At 32.0% G+C, this 25,098-nt stretch overlaps 1 protein-coding gene across 2 annotated transcripts; it reads left to right on the top strand.

Annotated features, from left to right (window-relative positions):
- Positions 1 to 622: 622 nt before the first annotated feature.
- Positions 623 to 24,075, top strand: LOC127703774 (uncharacterized). 2 transcript variants are annotated; one of them, XM_052207855.1, is made up of 10 exons: positions 623 to 729; positions 4,293 to 4,487; positions 5,925 to 6,022; positions 13,360 to 13,504; positions 14,192 to 14,326; positions 15,057 to 15,236; positions 17,187 to 17,303; positions 18,034 to 18,219; positions 21,867 to 21,954; positions 23,205 to 24,075. In XM_052207855.1, the coding sequence occupies exons 1-10, from the start codon at positions 678 to 680 to the stop codon at positions 23,500 to 23,502; spliced, it is 1,494 nt and encodes a 497-aa protein (XP_052063815.1). In that variant the 5' UTR covers positions 623 to 677; the 3' UTR covers positions 23,503 to 24,075. The 2 variants fall into 2 exon arrangements, with proteins under 2 accessions (XP_052063815.1, XP_052063816.1); XM_052207856.1 differs by lacking the exon at positions 623 to 729 and adding an exon at positions 1,605 to 1,682.
- Positions 24,076 to 25,098: the final 1,023 nt, after the last annotated feature.

The following is a 25,098-nucleotide window of genomic DNA, read 5'->3' as shown; positions in this document are numbered from 1 at the left end:
TTTTTTTCGTAATATCAAAATTTAAGCTAACCATTTACTAGTCTTTCTTAATGGGACAGAGGAAGACTTTGTTACTTGATTACTTACAAATCAGTCACCAGCATTAGGCAAATATCCGAAGGTGTATGGTAAGTCCGGAAGCATGGACATATTGATTCTTGCGTGGTATATACACTATTTTCCCGAAAAATTGTTAAAATTATACGGAAAATATTAGTATGGTATACTTTGAAATTCGTTCACAATTTAGGTGGATCCGTTAAAGTGTTCCAAGCTGCCTTTTTGCAAATGTTGTTTCAATAACGTCCGTGTCGATACAATAGAAGGCTTCGTTCCCATTGTTTCTGTGCATTATATCTAGAAATTCTTTTCCTTTTTCATTTGCGAAAGTTGCGGGTTCGGTGCCTATGCACCTGGAGAAATAAGGTATTGTCGCTTATTACTGTTATCCTTTGTGTGTACTATGAAATGCCAATATATAATAAATGAAGTACTGTTTTTAAGTTCATTTGGAAAACCACCCATGCATCCATTATGTGATACATTTTTTAGCTGAAAGACATTTAACGGGTACACAATATATATTGAAATTTGATACTCCTAAAGCAATTGAAGTGTTAAAACTTCCGTGTTAAATAAAGTTTTATATACAAAATAGTTATATTTGCATAGGAAGAATGAATTGCAAGCTGTGTTTTATCATTGTCGTATTTTTCTTCTTTGAAAACTGTGAGTACTTAAAAATTAACAAATTATATGAATGGATGAAAAATCATGATAATATAAATTCAATTTATTAATAAATGGATTTTAAGACAATTAATGGGTGAGGTACGAAACGGAATATGATATTATCAAGGTAGGAGTGAAACAAGATGACTATACATCGGGACAACATTATATAATGAACAAAGCGAAACAAAATTTAAGATAAGAAACTAGCACGCATTGAAGCAGTTGGGTTATTAAGTGCAAAAAAATTAATTTGATAATTTCTTTTCATTGTTGATTAAACGAACTAAAATTATAGAGGTGTGTACAACATTCTTTTTTTAAACATTTGTTTTTAACATTCATGTTCATTGCGATTAAATCATTTAAAAAACTTAAATGAAATTTTATCGAAGAATATTTTTTTCGTTTTATACGAATGCTATCAGTGCAAATACAATGAAGAAAGAAGTCACGCTAGATATTTATTAAAAGTGGTAATTTGTATCCGTTTTTTTACAGCAATATTGTTCATAAAGCTTACAAAATTAAGGTATTTCCCTGAAAATTTTCTCTTTGACTTTACAGCCTTATTGATAAAAGGCAGTTTATTTGTTGGTATTCAATCGATGCTTCTTTAATTTTTGGGTGGACATTTATTCATCAATTTATTTCTTTTTTGGTCATATAGCTCTTCGACTGTTTCGGTTCTTATACAACCTTGGCTTTCAAATATTCGGCTGCGAGTGTTCCTTGTGAAGGTAAATTCAAAAAAGCGCTTCGGGCGCATGAAATTTATAACGTGTTGTTTTCATTTTTTGAACAATACAAAAATATTTTTTGTTTTTGTTTTTCTTAACATTTTAGATGGACATTGCTCCAGATCATGTTTTCATTCTTGTACTTTTAATAAAGTTGCTGGTGTTTATGACAAAGGAAATCTTCTATGAAGTTCAGCAACCGATATCAAGGTACTGAAAGGCATTTACTTATCATCAGCTTAAGTACTTTGCGCTTACTTCCAGTTATTGTGACGAGTAAACATACGGCATAAGATAGTTTATCATTAATTTTTTGTTTGTCATTTTTTGTTGTTGACTATTATATCGTTATTTCAGATTTTTTTGTAGGTTCTTTTGTGTATTTTTTTTAATGCACTGATCAAGATAAAAAGCAGTAGGGTCAAGATAAAAATAAAAGTCCTTAACTCCGACACATATTTATGTCAGTCCATAATCAGGAACCTCAACCAGTAGTGTCCTTATTTCATATTTTGATGTTCTTTTTTATTATTATTTGGGTAGTTTTATGTTGATGACAGAGTTTGATCATTTCTGTTTAATCTATTCTAAACTTTAATAGAATTATGACGATTTAAAGCTTGAAACTTGTCTATTGTCTTAGGCTCATGATGTCTTGTGGTCATTTTGACTTTGGGTTGCTGTCTCATTATACGTATAACCAAAATTTCCTTTCATTCATGCGTAAAAATAAAAAAATAAGATCCAATAAAATGTATTAATTCTTCAATAAAGACATGATAGTCCTTAAAAATATCAGAGGAACTTTTAGCAGATTTGTCTTATCATGTAGAGAATTCGAAAATCTTTTATGATTTTTTTTTTTTCAATTTGTGAAAACATGCTTATTATGAAAAAGGTTGACTGGTGAATCGTCCCACAAGGTACAACGATTTGTCATTTCTACATTTACTTGGGCTAAGTTTTAGGAATTTTCAAAAGTGAATTACAAAACCTCACATACTATATAGTAAAATTCGGAAGAAGAACCTTTATCATTCAAGTTTTAAGCACTGCGACACATTTTTTTTACTCAAAGCTTAACTTTATTGTACCTCCCTTTTGTCACTTTCACTCAAACGTATGTTTCACGTATATTTCATTGCCTTTTAGCTCCCAGATTGGCTTGCTACAATTTCTAGAACATTTAATAATTGCATATATCACAGTTTATTACTTCGTCCTTGAGTCTGACTTACATGAATGTATTACCTTCTAGCTTCAGTCGATGGAAAGAAATAAAAAGGGATAAATAGAAAAAAAGAAAGATCATAAACAACGAGTATAAAAGTATACTATAATTTTATGACTATTGTTCTTAAAACAATGGTTTTAAAATTATATGGTATATTATATCATTGTCTATAACGAAATGAAGACGATTATTTTTTGAACTTAGTTAAACCAAAACAAATCACACATTTTCAATTGATTGATCAGTAGAGACGCCAATAGCAGGTAAAAAAATAACACTATACTATATCATTAAAAAGGAAATTTCCGAAGGTTGCAGCTTAATTCACGTGATCATACGTACAGAATGCAAAAATCAAAAAACTTAGCGCGTTCATACGAATTGACGGTGTAAACGTATTGGAATGACCAAAAACAAATGCATTAGTAAATGACTTCTGATTAAACAATTCAAGTTTTGTCTGAGTAGTAATTGTGCGACAAAATTGTTTGATTTTGCATATGAAGCTACAGTAATGTTGTAATGGTACATGAAAATGATATTATTTTTTATTGTTATTATTTGTTTGCATCTTGGATAATTATGATAAACAATATTGTTTTTGTGCTATCGCAGTTAGTTGATTTATTACTGATAAGATATAACTGAAATAACAACATTATTAGTAATTTGTAAATAATTGAAGATTCCCAGGAAGTTTAAATTTATCAAACTATCTATCATCATTAAAAATCTTTCTAAAGCTAACAATAGACTTTAAATAGTTGCAGTAACAAATAACCTGTTGTATGACATATGCATAGACATAAACAACAAGCTTTCATTGGTTCGCGTGTTCTTTTCAGTTCTTTTTGTGTTTATAGTTATTATTTGCATGATCTCAATTAAAAATACTGCGTGACAAAAGAAATACAACATCTAACATCTGGATGACAACTTTCAACCATAACGAACCAATATCTCAAATACTCTCACAGGGGTGGTGCATTTAACTTCTTTTTAATTCCTTTTTTTTCATTTTGCATTTAGTATATTATAATCACATTTAAATGAACATTTATCGGATTTGCTTTTGACCCCTAAGACACCTATCATAAGTTAAGGAACGGACAAAAGTCTATTCGAGTAAATTGATAGTAGAGGAATGCTTTAAAAGAACTAGTTTGTATTGTATTTACCAAGTTAAGCAAATGGGCTTGGGATAGTATTATAGCTTTCCTATTTGAATTCCGTATATTTAAATTGTTCATCAGTTTCTTTAATTGATTACTGCATAAAATTTGAAATATTTTCCAAAATAGTTTTCTTGTTTGTAAGCGTGGTGATAAATGAAGGGGAATCGTATAATTCGAATATTCCTGGTCTAGGAAAAAAAGCCCTAGAAATATGCCACCACCCCCCCAAAAAAAACCGAAAACTACAGTCCGTGGTTCAAAGAGTTTACGTTCAAGCTAATCGTTTTGCTTTCAGATTTGATTTTGTAGTCTAGCAACTCATGTAGTCGATACAGATTAAAACTTTAACCCTTTGAGAGACAAACATGCTGAAATAACTATCATTACCATTGTCTTTACCTTTTTCTACAGATTCATGCATATTGGTGTATAGATATAATTCTACTCAATTAAACTGGGATGCTGCAAGAGATGATTGCTTACAACGAGGCGGTGATTTAGTTAATGGTTCTTTTCAACAACAGCTTTATAACTGTTCATTTCCTCAAAATACAAACTTTTGGGTTGGAACATACGATGAATTTACACCGTGGATACAGATAATGGGTATGTAGATGTTTTGAAGATGCATTTTTAAAATTATCAATTCATGTGAGAAAGTATATAAGTATGCTAGAGTTTTTCATTGACAACATATTTGTTTAATTTGTTTTCCAGCAGGTTGTCGGTATTCCTATGGGAACCACCTGTGCATCTCTCCTGCTCGACCTTTTCTTTTTTTCACATGAGTCCGAGTTCCTTCAGACACTTGTGAAAAAAAAGAAGATCAAAGAAGCAAGATCATTTAATTTCAAATACAGATATATTGATGATGTTCTTACCGTTAACAGTCCAAACTTTTCTGATTGGGTCCCATTAATACATCCCCCTGAACTAGAAATCAAAGAAACCACAGGTACAGCTCCTCCGCCTCATTTCCACACATTTACCTCGATTTGACAACCAGCGGTCATCTCAGTACCAGAATCTATGACAAACGAGACGATTTCAATTTTGAAATTATTAATTTTCCTCACGTTAACAGCAACAAACCAACTTCAACCACATATGAAGTAAACCTTTCGCAACTTGATATTCAAGAACTTGCAGTTGCTACTCAGACTTTGTAAAACGTCACCGGTGTATAAGCAAAAATTAATAAGCCAGGGTTTTGTCAAAAAACGTCTCGTCCTTTTTCTCAAAAAGTTCATCGGAAAGTACCAAGACCTAATAGATAAATATTCAGTGTCTACTACACAAATAATACAAGCTGGTTTTGAGTTACAGGTTTTTGGTGCTGAATTTGTGAGTCTTTATTTTCTGTACAGGTTTTTGTTTACCCTTCTGTTTATATTTTACTTAATACGGTAGGTACTATCAACTACATAAAAAATTGTATTCGTGTATTTTTCAATATACAATCAATACAAAAATGTTTTTGTTGGCGTCTTTGTCAGATTTATTTGTATGTTTGTTCGAATTTTTAAGTTAGTTTGTATGTATGATTACACAATTTTGGCTGTTGGATCGCAATTATTGTTACATTTACCTATAATTATGTCTGTTTGGGTTGCTCATCCAATTCTGTCAATATAACGGAACTATAAACAACTGTCATACTAGTGCGAGGTTTAGCTGGCTATAAAACCATGTAACCCAACATTTTCTTCGGAAAATGCATTTTCCAAGTCAGGAATATGACAGTTATTTTTCACTCATTCCGTTGATTGAATACATATGATTTAGTCAATTTTTATGGACGTCCCACTTTTTGAATTTACCTTGAAGTTCGGTACGTTTGTATACTTTTTTGCAATACATGTTTGATTTATATTTAAATTTGATAATCTCAATTATAAGGTTATAAGGATAAATTACAGATTATCTACTATTAAATGTTTGATAACTCGTAGAAGGTTTTTTTTTATCTTGTCTTAATTTATCATAAGTAAAAGTATTACTTATCTTTGCCTAAAATTGCAATCATATCTCTGATTTTTTAAGGTTGTTCTCAGATGAATACGTCTAGCATTGTTAGCCAGTACAACAGTGACAGCCCAGGAACTTGCGTTGGTAATTGTGATATGTTCTTCGGAATGATGGTGAGTACTCCTATTTATTGCATTTTGTATAAAATAATCTATAAATGTATAGTCCTTTTAATATTTATTCTCTCGTCGAAATAAAAAAATTAACATTTTAAGATTTTAATGGATGGCTACTACGGAAGCCACGAATTTAACTATATCGATATAACGATATAATTATATCGGTATAACGATATAAAAATCGAGATGACGATCTTAATATATCGAGATAACGATTTAATTATATCAAAAGAACGATATATATATTGAGATAACGATATACTATTATTTTTTTAGGTCCCCTATGGGCTTCCGTAGGCTACCTACTACAATTGATTTAAATGGTATGTTTGGTCTCTAAGGATACATATTTTAGGTTTTAAACACATTGCTGATGCTATTCTATCAAATCATTATAAAAGCTTTTATACGTCTTGAATCCTATGCAAGCTTTTTTTTAATTTTAATACATAAGCAGATTTGCGCACAATACACTTGTTTTACACACATATACATTAGGTGGCTGTGTCAAGTAAGGTTATCTGGACCACGTGTTGTTCGTTTTTGTCATTGTGTGTATGTGTATTTTGTCGGAGGAGTTTGTTGCAGTGTCCGCTATTTTTTGAATTTCTGTTATCCTTTGTATGGATCATTCATCATCCGACTGCGGTTCAGTCATCACATGGATCAATCATCATCCGACTGCGGTTCAGTCATCACATGGATCAATCATCATCCGACTGCAGTTCAGTCATCACATGTATCAATCATCATCCGACTGCCATTCAGTCATCACATGGATCAATCATCATCCGACTGCCGTTCAGTCATCACATGGATCAATAATCATCCGACTGCCGTTCAGTCATCACATGGATCAATCATCATCCGACTGCCGTTCAGTCATCACATGGATCATTCATCATCCGACTGCCGTTCAGTCATCACATGGATCATTCATCATCCGACTGCCGTTCAGTCATCACATTGATGTAGTTTTGAATATCAATCTATGCAAATGAGATTAATTGCTTTTGTCTTTTATCACCAGAGTTGAGGTGAATATAAGGCAAGCATTTTTGTTCAGGTCACACAAGATTTTCAGTCATCCTTTTGTTAACCGTCCTATGATTTGATTAGTTAGTAATATCTAGTGTTATCTTTACTGGGAAGTTAACAAAAGTAACATTGATGTTATAGGCAATATTTTTGTAGCAAATAAGCAAACTTGATCTGATACAAAAATTTAATAACACTTTTAGATATTTGGATGATATATAATAAATTGGCTCTCAATAATGACGAGTTCAATATGTACACTAAAGAGATTTATCCTGCTGAACTGACTTTAAATAAAGCTAATTCTAACAATGAACACTGCCCTTTCCTGGATCTTGATATCTATATCTTAAACGGGAAGCTTAAAACCAAAATTTATGATAAAAGAGATGATTTTTCATTTCCTATTGTTAATTATCCATTTTTATATGGTGACTTTCCCTTGTCGCCATCTTATGGTGTTTATATATCTCAACTTGTTCGATTCGCTCGTGTATGTAATGCTGTATTTGATTTTAACGACAGAAATCTTTGTATTACTGAAAAATTATTACACCAGGGTTTTCGATATCACAAACTAGTCAAAACATTTCCCAAATTTTATCATCGGTACAAGGACATCATTCGTAAATATAAATCAACATGCAGACATCTTATACGTTCAGGTATTTCACATCCAATCTTTTATGGTAATATTCCTAACAAAGCACAAAAATGTCGGCATTCACCTCAAAAGCTAACCAAACCTTTAAACAGACTTATTCAGAAGGGATATAGTTACGAAACTGTTGTCAGGTCATTGAAGATGGCATATTTTGGTATTGATATTGATTCACTCATAGGGTCTTTTCATCGGAAATATACACATTTGTTCTAAAAACCAGTTGTTGGCATGATACGGGTTATGTTCTTCTCATATATTTTATGATGGTATGATACTAAACCCCTAACAGGATGGATTGTGCTTGATTTTCATATGATGACGTCATAATCTTTCAATCAGTTTAACTGAAGTCTGGAGCTGGCATGTCAGTAACTGCTAGTAGTCCTTTGTTAATTTATGTATCATTGTCATTTTGCTTAGTTTCTTTTGTTACCTATTCTGACATCGGACTCGGACTTCTTTTAAACTGAGTTTTACTGTGCATATTGCTGTGTTTTTGTTTATTCTACATTGGCTAGACTGATAGGGGGAGTGTTGAGATCTCACAAAACATGTTTAACCCCGCCGCATTTTTGCGCCTGTCCCGAGTCAGGATCCTCTGGCCTTTGTTAGTCTTGTATGTTTTTTAATTTTAGTTCATTTATATGTTTTGGAGTTTAGTATGACGTCCATTTTCACTGAACTAGTACACATTTTTATTTACGGGCTTCAGCTGCCCGACTCCGGGTGCGGGATTTTCTCGCTGTGTTGAAGACCCATTAGTGGCCTTCGGCTGTTTTCTGCTCTTTGGTCTCTTTGACACATTCCCCATTTCCATTCTCAATTTTATTGACTCATTTTTTAAGCAAAGTACATATACTGCTTCACAGTTTTTTTTTGTAAAAATAGACTTATTGATTTTGGAAGCTACTTTTTTAGTTCGGTACATTTGGCGTTCTTGTCGTTTATAGATGGGTGCATTCTTGAATAAAATATAAATGATGTGCTAGTAAATCCGTTATGCTATATTGTAAAACAATGATGTAAATATACCAATGTTCATACAAAACCATATCTTGACGGAAGCTTTCATTTCACCTATAGATGAAACTGTACAAATGATAGAACTTGAAATGATGTGCAATAAGAATATAATTTCAGTTCTTCTCACTTATCAAATAACGTGTTTGCTTAAGTTTGTCTCATAAAAAGACATGCTTCGTATTTCCATATATGATGTATCTTTTAATTGTACAAAGTAGTTCAAAATTACATATCACAATCCTCATTTGAATTGCAAATATGTTCATCCATATTATAAATGTTGTTTAACGGGTGTTTAAAGTAAAATATAAAGTGTCGAAATGCAAGTTAAGATCCTTTTCAAATAATTAAGAAAACGATTTATATACAAAATGATTTAATTTGTTTTCCCTTGATATTTCCCACATCTTACTAAAAAACCTATCGCAGTTGACAAAACGATTCGTTAATGTATCTGACCTTCTGGCAAACTTTAAAAACAACAACAATAGCATTAATAATACTAGTAATATTAAAAACAGGCAAAAAAAAAATCGAAAGGAAAATAAAAAACAACACAATAACTCCAAAATAATAGTGATTATTATTATTATGATTATAATTATTATTGTGATACATTTAAATTGACTTTTTGTGTAAAGTAAGTCCATTCTTTTATCCCTTTATGAGTTCTTTTATGCCGAGGCAGATATATGAAGTGTATATACATCGTGATGAAAATGTGATTATTTCATGGTAAACTTGTTTTATTTTGTTGCATGGTTATTGAAGTGTACAAAACAATCCACACGTTTCTATTGTTAGTAATTTTGAGTCCATGATAATACCGAAAAATTAGATCTTTTCTTGTTTAAATCAGTTGCAAGCATGTTCAGTTTGTATTGTCCAAACGTTGTATTTTCTGTTGATCTGAATGGCTCCTCGTGTTTTCCTGTATGTTTAATATATCTTTTAATGTGTTGCCATGAATTCTAGTTTTGATTCGTCTTTTATATTTTCTATGAACTACAACTCTAACGGTTCCCCTTAAGGTTAAATGTCACAATCAAAAGTGACCATCCACCCAATGCCAGTTCTTGAATAACAAAACACATCTAAACAGAAAACTTTAGTTTACAAATAATGTATTTATATTAAAGTGGTACCTAACACTACAGGGAGATAACTCTGTAAAAATCAGCTAAACGTTTTAATTACGTTGTATTGTTAAGGAAATATCAAGCTTCTCAATGATCAAAATTAGTGTTTGTCAAACTGCTATATAACCAATGAAATTTTTCTGATAAAGTGGTTGGTTCAAATGTTTTGAAATTTTTATATTTTTGTCAAAGGGTCAAAGTAAACATTTTGTCAAAATTTTATGAAAATTAAACGAGCCAAATTAATATTAGTCAAGGTGTTGGGTACCACCTTAAAACAGAAGTTTCAACTACCTCCTCCTGGTAATGTTAGCTTCAGACTGTTTTGGATGTTAGATTAAGGATCGTTTTGTTTTGAAACTCTGAAACGTTTTCTGTATTTTGTTTCCAAAACTTTTGATCTCATGTATATCAAATGTTGTTAAAAACTTTAGTCTGTGTGAAATTATTTTATCATTTATTGCCTTTAAACTAGCTTTCAGTAACTGCAAGTACTCTTATATCGACAATTTGTTTCTTTTGTTTTTGTGTTAATTGTTTTATTTGTACGTCGTTCCGATCGGATGATGTGTCAAGTCATTTCCAACTGATCGTATTCTGTTCTGCTACACCACTGTCCAAGGTTAGGGGAGGGTTGATCGCTCACATACATGTTTTACCGCGTCACATTCTTTATGAGCTAGTTCCAGTCAGGAGCCAGTATGTCATATTTGTTTATCGTTTATTATTTTGTCATAAATCAGGCCGTTGGTTTTTCGTTTGAATTATTTCACATTTTGTCATGTCGGGACCTTTTATAACTGACTATACGCTATGAGTTTTGCTCATTGTTGAATGCCGTACGGTGGCCTATAGTTGCTAAAATCTACATCATTTGGTCTCTAGTATATATAATTTCTCTCATTGGCAATTATACAACATATCTTTACTTCTACCTGTTTTAAGGTAAAGTCTTAAAATATGTTTAAAAAATATTTATTGCAAAATACTCACCTAACTTAAAACGTCATAAAACGAAGGTAATAATGCATCAGCGACTTTTCACAAAAGGCTTCATTAATAGCTCGTCATTAAGAACTGCACCAAAAGATCATAGATAAATCTGTTATAATTTATTCCTAAATAAAACTTAAAAAAAAGAGTTTTAATTACTGACGAATTGTAGACGAAACGCGCGTCTTTCATACCAAACTATAAGCCTGGTATCATTGAAGAGATAGACTTACATAAATCTACAATGTAATGCAAACCAAACTTAAATAAACTCATCAAAGAATTCAGGCTCGGTGAATATAATGTGCGAATCCTAGAATATCATTTTTACTGTATCCGTTATGAATTTCTAATGCAGGATGATAAATAAACAGACGACAAATTCATGATTTTTTAATAAAATAAGAAATAATATGTAACGTGTACTGTTTTTATAAATTCATGATATAGGTATGAGAAGCGGACGGGTTTTCATCGCGCCTACAGCCACCCGGGTGTAAAATTGATACACAAATAGATAAATATTAAGAATAGTTCACGAACAGAGCGTGTTAAGTTTCATTTGCAGAAAAATGTACCTTTTAACATAATTATTAATGTTGTATAACTTAAAACAGGTTTTGTTATTCAGGTTGTTGATATTGCATTAAATTCCACTATGCTGTTTTCGTTATGCGATTCATAATGATACTAGACTTTCATTTTCACTGTAGGGGCGATTCATTTCTATTGTACATGCGATGCATTTTCACAGAAGGAAATTAATTAATTTCATCATATAAAGTTTTAATTCAGCCGACTCTCTAACAAAATTTATGAAGTCAGAAGGATTGATTATATATGCATACTTTGTGAGTGAAAGTCTGAGTTATTATATCAATAAATTCCGTAAAATAGCATTTCTTGGTTAAAAAAAAAGTCAATTCTATTTTCTCTAATTTTTGTCCAGATCAAGATCTATATGTAAGATAAAATTTATACGGTAAAGAAAGTTCGACCTACAATCTAGTCATCTTAATTTATGTTTGAATTTCTTATAAATCGTTGTTACAAATAAGCAAATACGTAATTGTAAGAATTCAAGGATATATTGAATACAGTTTATAGTTATATGTTTAAATGGTTCTATACCACGGGGTATAACCGCCGTACAGTTAATTCCGAATGTTAATCACTGCATCGCAAAACGATGTTTGTAGAGTAGACCGTCCTATTATTTTCACCAAAGACTAATTGACGTACTGTTCAGTTAAGTATTGAATGTTTATGAAAACAAAGTTTACTGCTCCTGACAGCATTATACATTATTTATATTACATGAACACCATGTGATTATTTTAAATACACAGGTCTTTGATTTACTTGAAAACATCGCGAAAAAAACACTCTGTATAATCAAAACTTGATTAAACTACAAATAGAGCATAGTCTTGACCTTTGACCTCAAGATCAAAATACTGGATTTCTAAGAAACTGGATTGCAATCAGGTGCTCCTGATGAGTGGGCTTCTCTAGTTCCAGTAAGTTCTGTTTCACATCAAACAAATACAAAATGCAGGTTGTTTTGATTTATAATATGAAATGATAGAAATGTCAAATAGTTTTAGTAGTTGCAAATGCTTGCTAACAAAAAAAAAAGATAGGTATTTCAATAGAAACAGCTAATTATGTTTTCGATGCTTTACTAACGAACGGCACAGAACTATGACGAAAACACGAAACGAACGTACAGAAAACAAAATCAACGCACAACGTCCGGAATCAACAATACGTTGGTCATACCCGTGTATAAGCATCTACGACTAGCTTGCATTTCAAATTGTAAATATCATCAATATTAAAGTCATTAAAAGACTATTTTCAGTTGTTGCATGTCGAATTATCATATAAAACAGCAATGAAAATTCATCGCACCTCCAAAAATTCCACATCAGAAATGATCGCACTAACCGTGATAATGTTCATCGTATTTATAGTTAAAATGAATCGCATTCAGTGATCAATATTATGAATTCAGCAGCTTTAATTACACTTTTAAGACTTTAATTCTGTTATTATACATTAAAAAGTTATATTCTAATGAAATTGTGTTAAAACATACATTCAAATCAATTATTTTGTATTTTCAAAAAGTAAACAAACGCAGTTTTTCCCATCATCCTTTATTCTACAATAGACATACTTGCATACGACAGTGAAAATGAACTAACTGGATTCGCACTTTATATACACTGAGGCTTATATTTTTGTACGCCAGACGCGCGTTTCATCTACAAAAAACTCATCAGTGACGCTCGAATTAAAAAGTTAAAAGGACTAATAAAGTACGGAGTTAAGGAGCATTGATAACCCAAAATTCAAGCCGGGGTGAGCAGTCCTTACATAACTCATTTCATCCGTCTTGGTGGTCGAATATGGTCACGCGTTAAAGGTACATGTGAAAAGAGTTTTAAAAAGTATTTTCCTGTTTGTAGGATAACAATTGTTTCTGTTTGCCTGATAATTATGCATGGGAAACAGATCAAAGTACAGTAAATGATTCAATGTGTAACAAGACATGTGACGAAAATATGCAAGATTCTTGTGGTGGCAATGGGTATATAACTGTTTATAAGAAAGGTAAATAGATCTACATAATACATATACTTACGACTTGCCGTATCACATAGCATAACATCGTTTTCATTTAAATGATGGTGGCTACTCTTGTTTTATACTTTTTGCCAGATATTTGGAATCCTCTACTTTTATGCATGTAGTGCCAATTAAAATGTTTGCTGCTAACCCCTACTTTTCTTTTCGTAGTTTTATAATATATTGTTTAAAAAGCCAATTTTGAAAACTTATAAGATCCTTATTTTTTTTTCATAGTTTTTGAAAGTAAAAGGGTGCCAGTGTTAAATGTATAAAAAATCTAGAGAGAACTATTTCTCGCCAAATTTTCAATTGCTTATATTAAAAAAAAAAACAAGGACAGTTCCCCTTCATTTTTTCTGCTTTTTAAGTTCCGTTATTTATATACTATCAATGTACAACGGTCTTTTCAAAAGTTTATTATTTTGAAACTGAGCAGCGAACATCCTTAAGTGCGCGTTTTGATTTTATAGTTTTATAGTTGCGATGCATAACAGCATATTAATTACTTCCGTTATATTGAAATTTTTCAAAAAGAGAGCTTTTTCATAACTTTTTTCTGCATCATATTTCGTAAAATAAAGTCGATGTAAACTGTACTTCAATTGATTGTTTAAAAGTGATATTAAACTTACAACTACGGTGTAAATGTTATCATTTATTATTTACTAGTGTCCAATAATCTAGTGCTTGACCGAGATGATGAGCCAAACAAAAACTCTATAATGTGTGGTTGTGTGGAGTGCACCAACTCAGGATGGCAATACTATGGGTATTCCTGTAACCAATCACTACCGACGACTTGCAGTACGTATTTATATGCATACTTTTTTTAACCAATCACTACCGACGACTTGCAGTACGTAATTTGTATGCATACTGTTTTTAACCAATCACTACCGACGACTTGCAGTACGTAATTTGTATGCATACTGTTTTTAACCAATCACTACCGACGACTTGCAGTACGTAATTTGTATGTATACTTTTTTTCCAAATGACTATCATGTAACATATTGCAGAGTTCCTTGTAATACTCATTTCTTTTTCCAAATACAAATGATTGGTATAGTGCATAATATCTACAATTTTCTATCTAATTTGTCACTTCGTCCATTTGGCATTATGGGTTTAAAAGTTTTGCATGTCAGTCGCAGTTATTTTGTTAACATATGTGTCCAGTTTCTACATCGTATATTTACGGACTTATGTCATACTTTTAACAACTTTATGAATAGCAATTATTGTTTTATATTGTTTTGTTTTAACTCTTTAATTTAATTTTAATTGTATTTAACTTAGCATTTTATCTGTGAATTATTTTACAGTATTTAAAAATGCAAGTGTTTAACTTTTGTTGTTTAGTTCAGCGAGTTCGTCTGAATGAAAATGCAAAACGGTAGGCCCGTTTGAGAAAAGTATAAAAAAAAAAGATCACACTTTCTAAAAAACATCGTTTAAAAATATAATGTAAAATATGCGTGATTTTCAATTGAAAATTAAAGTTCTGCTTCTAGTTTACTCATCTTTTTGGTAGATGACAAAAGCGAGATAGAAGACAATAGATATTGGAATGAAGGAAAAGAAGCTTGCTGGTCCGATTATCAATCTTTTCTCTTAGCTGGTACAATCAACGATCTAGAATGTGTCAACACAACAAGCAGAGCCCCGTTTTGGATAGGTCTTTATAGGCGAAAAAGAACTAAAGTTGTGAAAGGTGAATGTCCGTTACGTGTAAGAGTACATTATAGTCACATGATTCCATACTGTTTCATTTGTAAAGGAGAATGTATGACAAAAACATTTGTATTTGATTGATTGTTGTCCACTTAAGGGCTTTTCATTTGTTATTTTTTTATACTGTTTTATATGGGTAGTGTCAGGTTGCTGTTTCGTTGATATATACCTCATATCTTCCTTGTATTCCAAATACCGAAATACAAGGAAGAAAATATCATCAAAATGTTGGATATTTTTTATCGACAACATATGGGTTGATATTTCATCTTGTTTTTGTAATCGTAGGAAGCAGAATTAAAACAAAACCTATCAAAGACAAAAGTATAAAAACGTTTTGCAAATTTTGATTATAGTGTCACTGATGATACTTATGTAGATAATTTTAAGTCTGGAAACTTTAATGAGTTTTTCGTAGTATTACAGCCGATTTCAATGAGTGTGAAGCTAAAGGTAATATCTTTGGTCAGCTTGCTTGCTAGCTGAACCGTGAAGTCATTGTTAGGTAAGGTATACTACCCTCCGTTCGAAGTAGCCTAGTCCTATAGACAGATAGATCGGTTATCTGTCGGACTAGTCTACTCTTAAAGGAGGGTTGTTTACCTAACCTAACAATGACCACAGTTCAGCTAGCAAGCAAGCTAACCAAAGATATTATTACCTTTGCCTACACACTCATTGAAATCGGCTGTAATATACCTTGTTTTAATTTATTTTGTTACCTATTCTGACATCGGACTCGGACTTCTTTTAAATTGAGTTTTACTGTGCGTATTGCTGTGTGTTGGTTTATTCTCCATTTGTTAGAGGTAAAGGGGAAGGGTTGAGATCTCACAAAACATGTTTAACCCCGCCGCATTTTTACGCCTGTCCCAAGTCGGGAGAATCTTTGTTAGTCTTACAAATATTATGAGGTTAAATATTCCTTTGGTACCATTCGCCTCTCTTTTACACGTTTGCTTTATGTGTTTACATTCCTTTTTTAAGTAAATGAATACAAATTGCTCAACTTGTCATAGATTGAAATTGTCTCCCTTATATCTACATATGACCAATAGCTGTGTTCTAAAGATATTTTCACACAAAATGTTTTATACAGCAATACTGATGCTGTTATTGAATCTCATTCTATTCATGCTTCACCCACAAATTGAGTGTGGATTCAATAACAGCATCAGTATTGCTGTATAAAACATAACTGCTAGTAGTCTGTTGTTATTTATGTATTATTGTCATTTTGTTTATTTTCTTTTGTTTCCTATTCTGACATCGGACTCTGACTTCTCTTATACTGAGTTTTACTGTGCGTACTGTTGTGCGTTTGTTTTTTCTACATTGGCTAGAGGTATAGGGGGAGGGTTGAGATTTCAAAAAACATGTTTAACCCCGCCGCATTTTTACGCCTGTCCCAAGTCAGGAGCCTCTGGCCTTTGTTAGTCTTGTATCATTTTTGATTATAGTTTCCTGTGTATAATTTGGAGTTTAGTATGATGTCCATTATCACTGAACTAGCATACATATTTGTTTAGGGGCCAGCTGAAGGACGCCCCCGGGTGCGGGAGTTTCTCGCTGCATTGAAGGCCCATTGGTGGCCTTCGGCTGTTGTCTGCTCTATGGTCGGGTTGTTGTCTCTTTGACACATTCCCCATTTCCATTCTCAATTTTATTTTTATGACACAATATCTTTAGAACGCAGCTATTGGTCATATGTAGATATAAGTTAAAGATAAACTCAGATATATGCCTTGAAAAATCCTTTTCTATTCCAAATCCCTTTAGTCAGTTTCTTTTAAACCTGCACTTGCGCGAGGAGCTGTCTATCATGAATAAAAAGAGATACGAAATATTACTTCCTTAGGTGCAATCATTTTTATTATTTTAAAGCAATTCAGATGTCATTTATGAAAATGTATACTTTTTTCTTTAACAGAGGAAGAGTCATCAGTATCTACAGCTTCTTGTTTTCATGGGATGCTCACTGCTGGTGTTTTGAAAATAGACAGTAACTTAAATTGTACAGCGCAACTACCATTTGTATGCGAATTAGGTAAGAAACAGTAAATAAGTTTTCATAGATATAACCGGGTGTTAAAAAGTTATTTTTATTAACTACAAAATTTGCTTTAAAGTGGAAAATTAGCAACAAAGGGAGAAAAATCAATAGTAATTTTAATTAAAGTTAACAACAGATAGAATTAATAAGAGATATGTATTGATTTGATTGCTTACTTCAGTTTTATCAACAGGTCTAATATTCTTCTTTTGTTTGTCTTTTCGATTTTTTCGGCATCTTCAAATCTTTAATCAATGATTTTTTAGAGAAATGTGATTATCGATGGTCTCGTACGCATTTACGTTAACAGCAATACACTTAAATTTTGCGATTCAAATATGCTAAGAATTAATTAAGTTCATGGTAAAAATATTTGGACTATACCGGGTTTGTACTTACATGCATGAGCAACACAACGGGTGCCACATGTGGAGCAAGATCTGAGTACCCTTCCAGAACACCTGAGATCACATCCGGTTTTTGTTGAGGTTCGTATTGCTCAGTCTTATAATAAGTTTTCTATATTGTGTTTTTTATACCGTTGCTTGTTTTTTTGGTCTTTTTCGTATTTTGCCATGGCGTTTCAGTTTATTTTCGACTAATGAGTTTGAATTTCCCTTTGGTATCTTTCGACTCTCTTTAAAAAAATATATAACTATACATATCAAACCATGTAAATAGGATATGCATATAAATAATCATACATTTCTCAATATTTTATCAGATACAGAAGACGTTATGTCCTCCGATTGTTATGTATATCCACCAGGCCATACTACAGCAATAAGTACAGAGCCGTTAACAACAGAAGAGGCAACAACGCAACCAAAATCTTCTGATTCAACAACGCCTGCAAGAGGAACATTACCACCAAAGAAGTTAGTCGATAATAATGATGACATTAGCGCAGGTATATTAAAAATGAAACTTCCCGAAATGTGTGATTTATTTAATTTATTTGTTTTTGGCTTTAAACATAGTCAGACACAACATATGACGGTGTTTTTGTTGTTTTTTTTTACGTCAGCGTTCCATGAACATAAAGTTGTTAAAATAACAAAAAACATATGTGTTTTTTTTGTTTGTTTTTTTTTGTATTATTTTTTTGGTTTTGTTTTTGTTTTTTATGCTGTTGTGTTTAATACAGTACGATTCGCTTTATTTTTTTCATATTGCGTAATTTTTCAAAATGTTGACGATGATGTTAAATTGGTTGAATAATTTAATTATTTACAGCGTCAAGTAGAAAGTTTTCAGATCATAGAAAACACATTTACCATTTTCAGACTTTGAACAGACAATCATATAATTAGGTGGGTTTTTTTTTGTCTTTATCAATTAGTGATGAAAATCTGGACCTCCGTATTTTTTTACGAACCATAATACAACGTGGCCATCGTTTCGATCGCCACTTTCTCGATACCACAACTACGTGTGTGACTGTTATTTCCTTGACTTATTTTCGTGAATTAAAGACTAATTGTATTTTCGAGGATATTTGATTTCATGGTTTTAAAAAGGTCTGCATTCAAGCTTTTAGGCAGTTTGTACTTCGTTGAACATTTAAATTCGTGGTTCACCTGTATCCATGAAATCCACGAAAACTGGTATCCCCCAAAAGTAATGAATCTCCGGTAGCATACATGTACGTGTTGTCGCTGTGTTTTTGAACTGGCGTAATCAATTACTGAAATAACAGTAACGGTACCAACTTTTCTACACCAGATGCGAATTTCGATAAAAAATGTCTCTTCAGTGATGCTCGAGGCCACAATATTTGTTGAAAATCCAAAGCTTATTAAAATAAAGAAGAGCTTATAAACAAAAAAGGACAAAAAGTATAGCCAAAGCCGGGCAAGGAGTTTTGCATTAGGAAGATATAATTCCAAAATTTTGTAACAGCAAATCTTAGACCCCGTTCACACTAGCATTTTTCTTTAATCGATCTAATTTGAATCGATCTAAATAAAACCAGTTAGCGTTCACATTATCTTTAATCATAACGATCGATCTCTATCGGTCTAATCTGAACCAGTGCGTTCACACTACAATTAAAAATGCAATTGATCTGACCTTATTACCCGTAAAACTGTAAACATTGTGTATAAATAGAACTAATTTATCAAATTGATGTGTTGATACACTGATACACACACTTGAAAAAAAAATTGGATGAATTTTGATACTGGTGTTCTTAAAATTGAGAATGGAAATGGGGAATGTGTCAAAGAGACAACAACCCGACCATATAGCAGACAACAGCCGAAGGCCACCAATGGGTCTTCAACACAGCGAGAAACTCCCGCACTCGGAGGCGTCCTTCAGCTGACCCCTAAACAAATATGTATACTAGTTCAGTGATAATGGACGTCATACTAAACTCCAAATTATACACAAGAAACTAAAATTAAAAATGATACAAGACTAACAAAGGCCAGAGGCTCCTGACTTGGGACAGGCGCAAAAATGCGGCGGGGTTAAACATGTTTTTGAGATCTCAACTTCAGGGCTGCCAAGTCTCCTCCCCCTATACCTCTAGCCAATGTAGAAAAAACAAACGTACAACAGTACGCACAGTAAAACTCAGTTTAAAAGAAGTCCGAGTCCGATGTCAGAATAGGAAACAAAATAAAATAAAAAAAATGACAATAATACATAAATAACAACAGACTACTAGCAGTTACTGACATGCCAGCTCCAGACCTCAATTAAACTGATTGAAAGATTATGTCTTCATCATATGAATATCAGGCACAATCCCTCCTGTTAGGGGTTTAGTATTATACCATCATAAAATATATGTGAGAAGAACATAACCCGTGTCATGCCAACAACTGGTTTTAGAATAAATATGTTTAATTCCGATGCAAAGACCCTATAAGTGAATCAATATTAAAGCCAAAATATGCAATCTTTAATGACCTGACAACAGTATCGTAACTATATCCCTTCCTAATAAGTCTGTTTAAAGGTTTTGTTAGCTTTTGAGGTGAATACTGACATTTTTGTGCTTTGTAAAGAATATTCTTGCAGTTTTCTTTGATTTTGAAACAAAAGACTGTAGCAACGAAGTTACAACACGACGAAATACTGCGGTTCCTGAAAAGAAAAAAAAAAACTTAAAAAAGAAGACACAGATTTCGCAAATTTATGCTACGGCGAAGACAACATGTTTTCAGTTTGTTTTTACGTGCATGTACACAACGGTCTGTTAACAGAGAAATATGAGTTAAACAACGAACCATTGATATAGTTGTGCCGCTATACATGCGCATACATTATTTTCGATTCAATCGTACTAGTTTAAACCGATCTCTGCGTTCACATTTAAAGAAAGATCGGTTCACTTTAGATCGATTCAAACTAAACTACCTCTTTTGGTATTTTAGTTTAGACCGATTGAAGATCGATCCTACGCGTTCACATTGGCCCTTAAATCGATCTAAAGTGAACCGATCTAGCTTAAATCGATCTAAATGTCCTAGTGTGAACGGGGCCTTAATGACACAAAAACCGTATTTTCATGCCAGTACCGAAGTAATGGCTACTGGATTGGTGATACCCTCGGGGACTATCAGTCCACCTGCAGAGGTATCGACTCAGTGATAGTAATAACATTAACGTAACGTTCATCTTCAGAGAAATTTATTTTCAAATATCATTTCCACATCATGATTACTGAATAGGTAAACCTTGTACAACCTGCAGCGTGAAAATAAAAATGTTGATTTACATTTTGTATTATATTTTCAAAGTATAAATATAAATATAATAAAAATTACATTTAAAATAATATAAAACAATTTTATGGGAATTTTAATGTTATCGAAAGTAATGAGCCATTGCATGCATCGATACTAAACTAAGTCCTGTATAAAATACTGAATGGAAATGGGGAATGTGTCAAAGAGACAACAACCCGACCAAGCAATCAATCACGTTTTTTTTTTTATATTTATTACGAATCTATAACGTATTAGCGACAAATAATATTTCATTCAGTGATTGTTGATCGCAACTTCGAAAGCTAATTAATTTTCGAGTTTGTTGCCCAAGTTTACTTGATCGTGACATTGATAAAAAATCAACACAGAGTTGTAAGTGAATTGATAGATCCATGATATTTTTTTTTATTTTACATGCGTTCCCATTTTTTAATTTAACTTTTTCTTAATATTTGCTAAATGATTTGTTGTATTAAATTTGTTCTTTAAGATTCAGTTATTACTATTTACCTTCCAGTGCACGTTATAAGTTCTAACGAGAGGTCACCGCATACGGGAAAATATCGGCGAATTAGTGTACGGGAATTCAATAGCAGTACATTTATGAAGATATTTGTAGATTGGGTTTTAATGGAAAGTTGTCTCATTTAACAATTATTATATTAGAACGTTTCATTGTATAGTGTACCTTACAATGATTATATTATACTATTTGTTTGCTCCCATGTGCCTTCATCTATTTAATGTTTGTTTACAGAAGTGTAGTGTTGTAATGTCTTCGTGTGCTATGCGAAACATGTGTCTATTATTTTTCCTCTTTTTTTTCGTTCAGGTGCAACTGTAGGTATAGTGTTTGCGGTAGTGCTACCTACCCTTCTGGTCATTGGTACTATCATCTGTCACGTGGCATGTGGACAAAGGTTTGTGTTACAAAGAATAGAGACATTCTTAATCTTGTATGTATGTAGTCTCCACTAACAAATGCAGTTTATCAAATATATATGTTTTCTTAAATGTCACCTGGGATGTGGGTTCAAGGTAAAACAATTAGAATTTGGCTATTCTTTTTATGTCATTTCTAGTCTTATGGCTGCTAGCGTATGCAGGTATTTATACATCCTTGGCATTCATTGTTGATGGTTTCAACGTTTCTGATGAATATTAATCCAGAAAAGTGAACCAGACGCACCAAATTTATAAAAAAGTGTTAATTTATTTATGAGTAGAGAATTTTAAAGAAACGACAAACAGTACTTTACATCATACAAATGGGATAGCATTTTTCCTTAATTGGAGATGCTTTTCTTAAACCAAACGAATTATCTTCTTTGACTAGATAAAATCTATACGTAAGTCACCAAACATATGTTAGGTAGCCAAGTTATAAGTCACTAAATTAAGTACCATGCATCAATCCGATACAACAGAGACAATCAAGAACCTTAAATGAATATAGGAAAACAATCACGGACAAAAACAGCCATCCATGAGAACTGAATATTATATAGTTGAACCCCACTCTTACTTTTGTTTCCTATGGCGAGTCGAATGATAAAGCCTCTCGAAACTTGCCGTGAGCAATTAATTCCGGTAGTATAGTTTATCTTCCTACCAATCTGGTGGTAAAGCTGCTGAAGGGCGGGAAGTCCCGAAATATATATACCATCCCCTAGTATACATTGTTTATGTTGGTACGAATGTGATTTATAACTGTACTCTGTAATTGTGTGGGTCATATTCTAATTGAACTAGGGTTGAAATGTTGAGCTCAAAGGTAGCATATTTTACTCTGGTCCTTTCAGTATTAAGTTTGCGTATGTTGCTACCATAACTCAACTATACATCTCAAAGGTTATTGTAGACAACTGAATTGTGCCAAGTGAATTTGTTATCATTTACTTATATGACAAGACGCTGCTGCATACATGGTAAAATTAAAGTAGGATAATTATACTGTAAAATAGGAGAAAGATGCCAAGGGTAATTAAAAGCCATAAGTCGAAGGTATTCATACAACATGACGTCAAAAAAAGAAAGAAAAACACGAATATGGCAAAAGCTCGACAAATAACAGAGGACTAAAGATTGAGCTACACCAATATCACCAATTTATAAATCAATATTTAGCCGAGTTCCTTTGTTTACTGTTATTGACCTGTATTTATTTTAGGCCACCTGACAGAAAGCCTGAGGATAAAGTAGAACTTAGAAACAAAGAGGAATATTATATGCGGCCCACTAGCGATGAGATGTCAGAAGTAAATATGCGATATTCATTGTTTGAACAAGAACCGGACAATAAAGATTCCGATAGTGGTGTTGCAGAGAATGACACTGCTTCTATTTCGTATGAAAAATCACGAGACGGCCACGTTTCGACATTTATCACAATTCCAAAAGTACAAACAACAAATGGTTCAGACATGAATATGTTAGTTAATGACAATAATGTTGTAACAAAATTATAGCACATATTTATATTAATATGCAAATAATCAGACTTGCAATGCTTACTAAAATTACACAACAGTCAAGCAATATGTTAAGTGGCACTACACATATTTATACTAATATGCAAATAATCAGACTTGCAATGCTTACTAAAAATAACAGTCAAGCAATATGTTAAGTGGCACTGTATAGCAAAACTGATGTAATTCCTGAGACAATAGTGGTTATACTTTTACATTTGTGTAATTTGTCATTGACATAAAAAAAATTGGGATATTATTTAAATGCATGTATGTATGTAATTATTAACTTCGTAAATGCTGCTTAATTCATATGCCACATTTAAATAAAAGATTATTGTATGTTATTTTATTATGGAAATAGTGCATGCTATGTTTGTTTTTTTACCCCGGACAGTCAAGTAAAAAGAAAATGTATTCATAAATTAATATTTGACATCTAATAGAAATTGTGTCTTACTTTTTTGAATTAATGTATCATGAATATATAAATATATTTAAATGAAATTTAGAGATCTATAAATACTATTATAACTATTTTTAACCGAACCTAATAAATAACAATTGAAATATTGTCGTTTAATAGAAATAGAAAGGATATGGCGTATTCATGCATAACAAAATCAGTACATGAAACAGCAAAAAAACACCAAAAAACAAAGAAACAAAGAATAAAGGGCATCATATATTAATAAATCGCATTAAATAAATGAAAATAAGTTAAAATATTAAGAATATTTACTTTAAAAAAACAAAACCCCCTTACAAAAATTCAGAAATAGGAAGATCCATTCTCTAAACCGTGTTCGAGTGAAAATATAGATGTTGAAGGAATTAGAATATGGAGCAATGTAGTTACATGAAATAACTCTTATATAAGCAAAAAGCACTGATGGTGAATTATTGTTATTTATTGTATAATTATAATAGATATTAAAAAAATCAAACTCTAATATACACCACAATAAGACACATACAAAGAACATTATAACAAAGAAGTTTGTATGATATTTTTCTAAAATAAAGATATATAAGAGAATGAAAACGAAACACAATATTAATTTAAAAATACAATGTTTTAACAAAAAATTTGATGTAGTCAGTTTTTATAATCATTTTTGTTATTTATTTTTTCTAAATTCGCACTTTCGATACCGTTTAAACATTTCTAAATTAGTTAAATGCAAAGTAACCGAATCGTATTTGCTATTGCTTTTTTGCACACACCTGTTATCAACCCTTTTAGTTATTTGTATTACAGTAAAAGTCATGGATGTCTTTTTAACTCACCTGTGAGCTTTTCTCCATCACACGACGTCCGTCCTCAATTAGCTTTTACAAGGATCATCTCCTCTGAAACTACTTTACCAAATAATACCAAACTCGTCATGGCTAAAAATAGAACAGGGGTAAAATGCAACTTTTGTTCATTATCTTTAAAACCGCTAAAGATAGAGAAAATGGCAGCTAAAATGTTCAGAATAATAAGATCCACCTAATGAATATTGACATCAAAACTGTCAGACGACTTCTAATGGGAGTTATTGCCTTCAACGACAATTTTTTTCCATTTTTTTTCTATTTTTGTCTATA

Source organism: Mytilus californianus, unplaced genomic scaffold, assembly GCF_021869535.1.
Source record: "Mytilus californianus isolate M0D057914Y unplaced genomic scaffold, xbMytCali1.0.p SCAF_50, whole genome shotgun sequence".
NCBI lineage: Eukaryota > Metazoa > Mollusca > Bivalvia > Mytilida > Mytilidae > Mytilus > Mytilus californianus.
This window is presented reverse-complemented; position numbering and strand designations above follow the sequence as displayed.

Coding starts and splice junctions, on each gene's coding strand:
- LOC127703774 (XM_052207855.1), top strand. CDS start 678: ATGAATTGCAAGCTGTGTTTTATCATTGTCGTATTTTTCTTCTTTGAA. Junction 6,023..13,359: donor ATATGTTCTTCGGAATGATG/GTGAGTACTCCT, acceptor TCCTGTTTGTAG/GATAACAATTGTTTCTGTTT. Junction 18,220..21,866: donor TAATGATGACATTAGCGCAG/GTATATTAAAAA, acceptor TTTTTCGTTCAG/GTGCAACTGTAGGTATAGTG.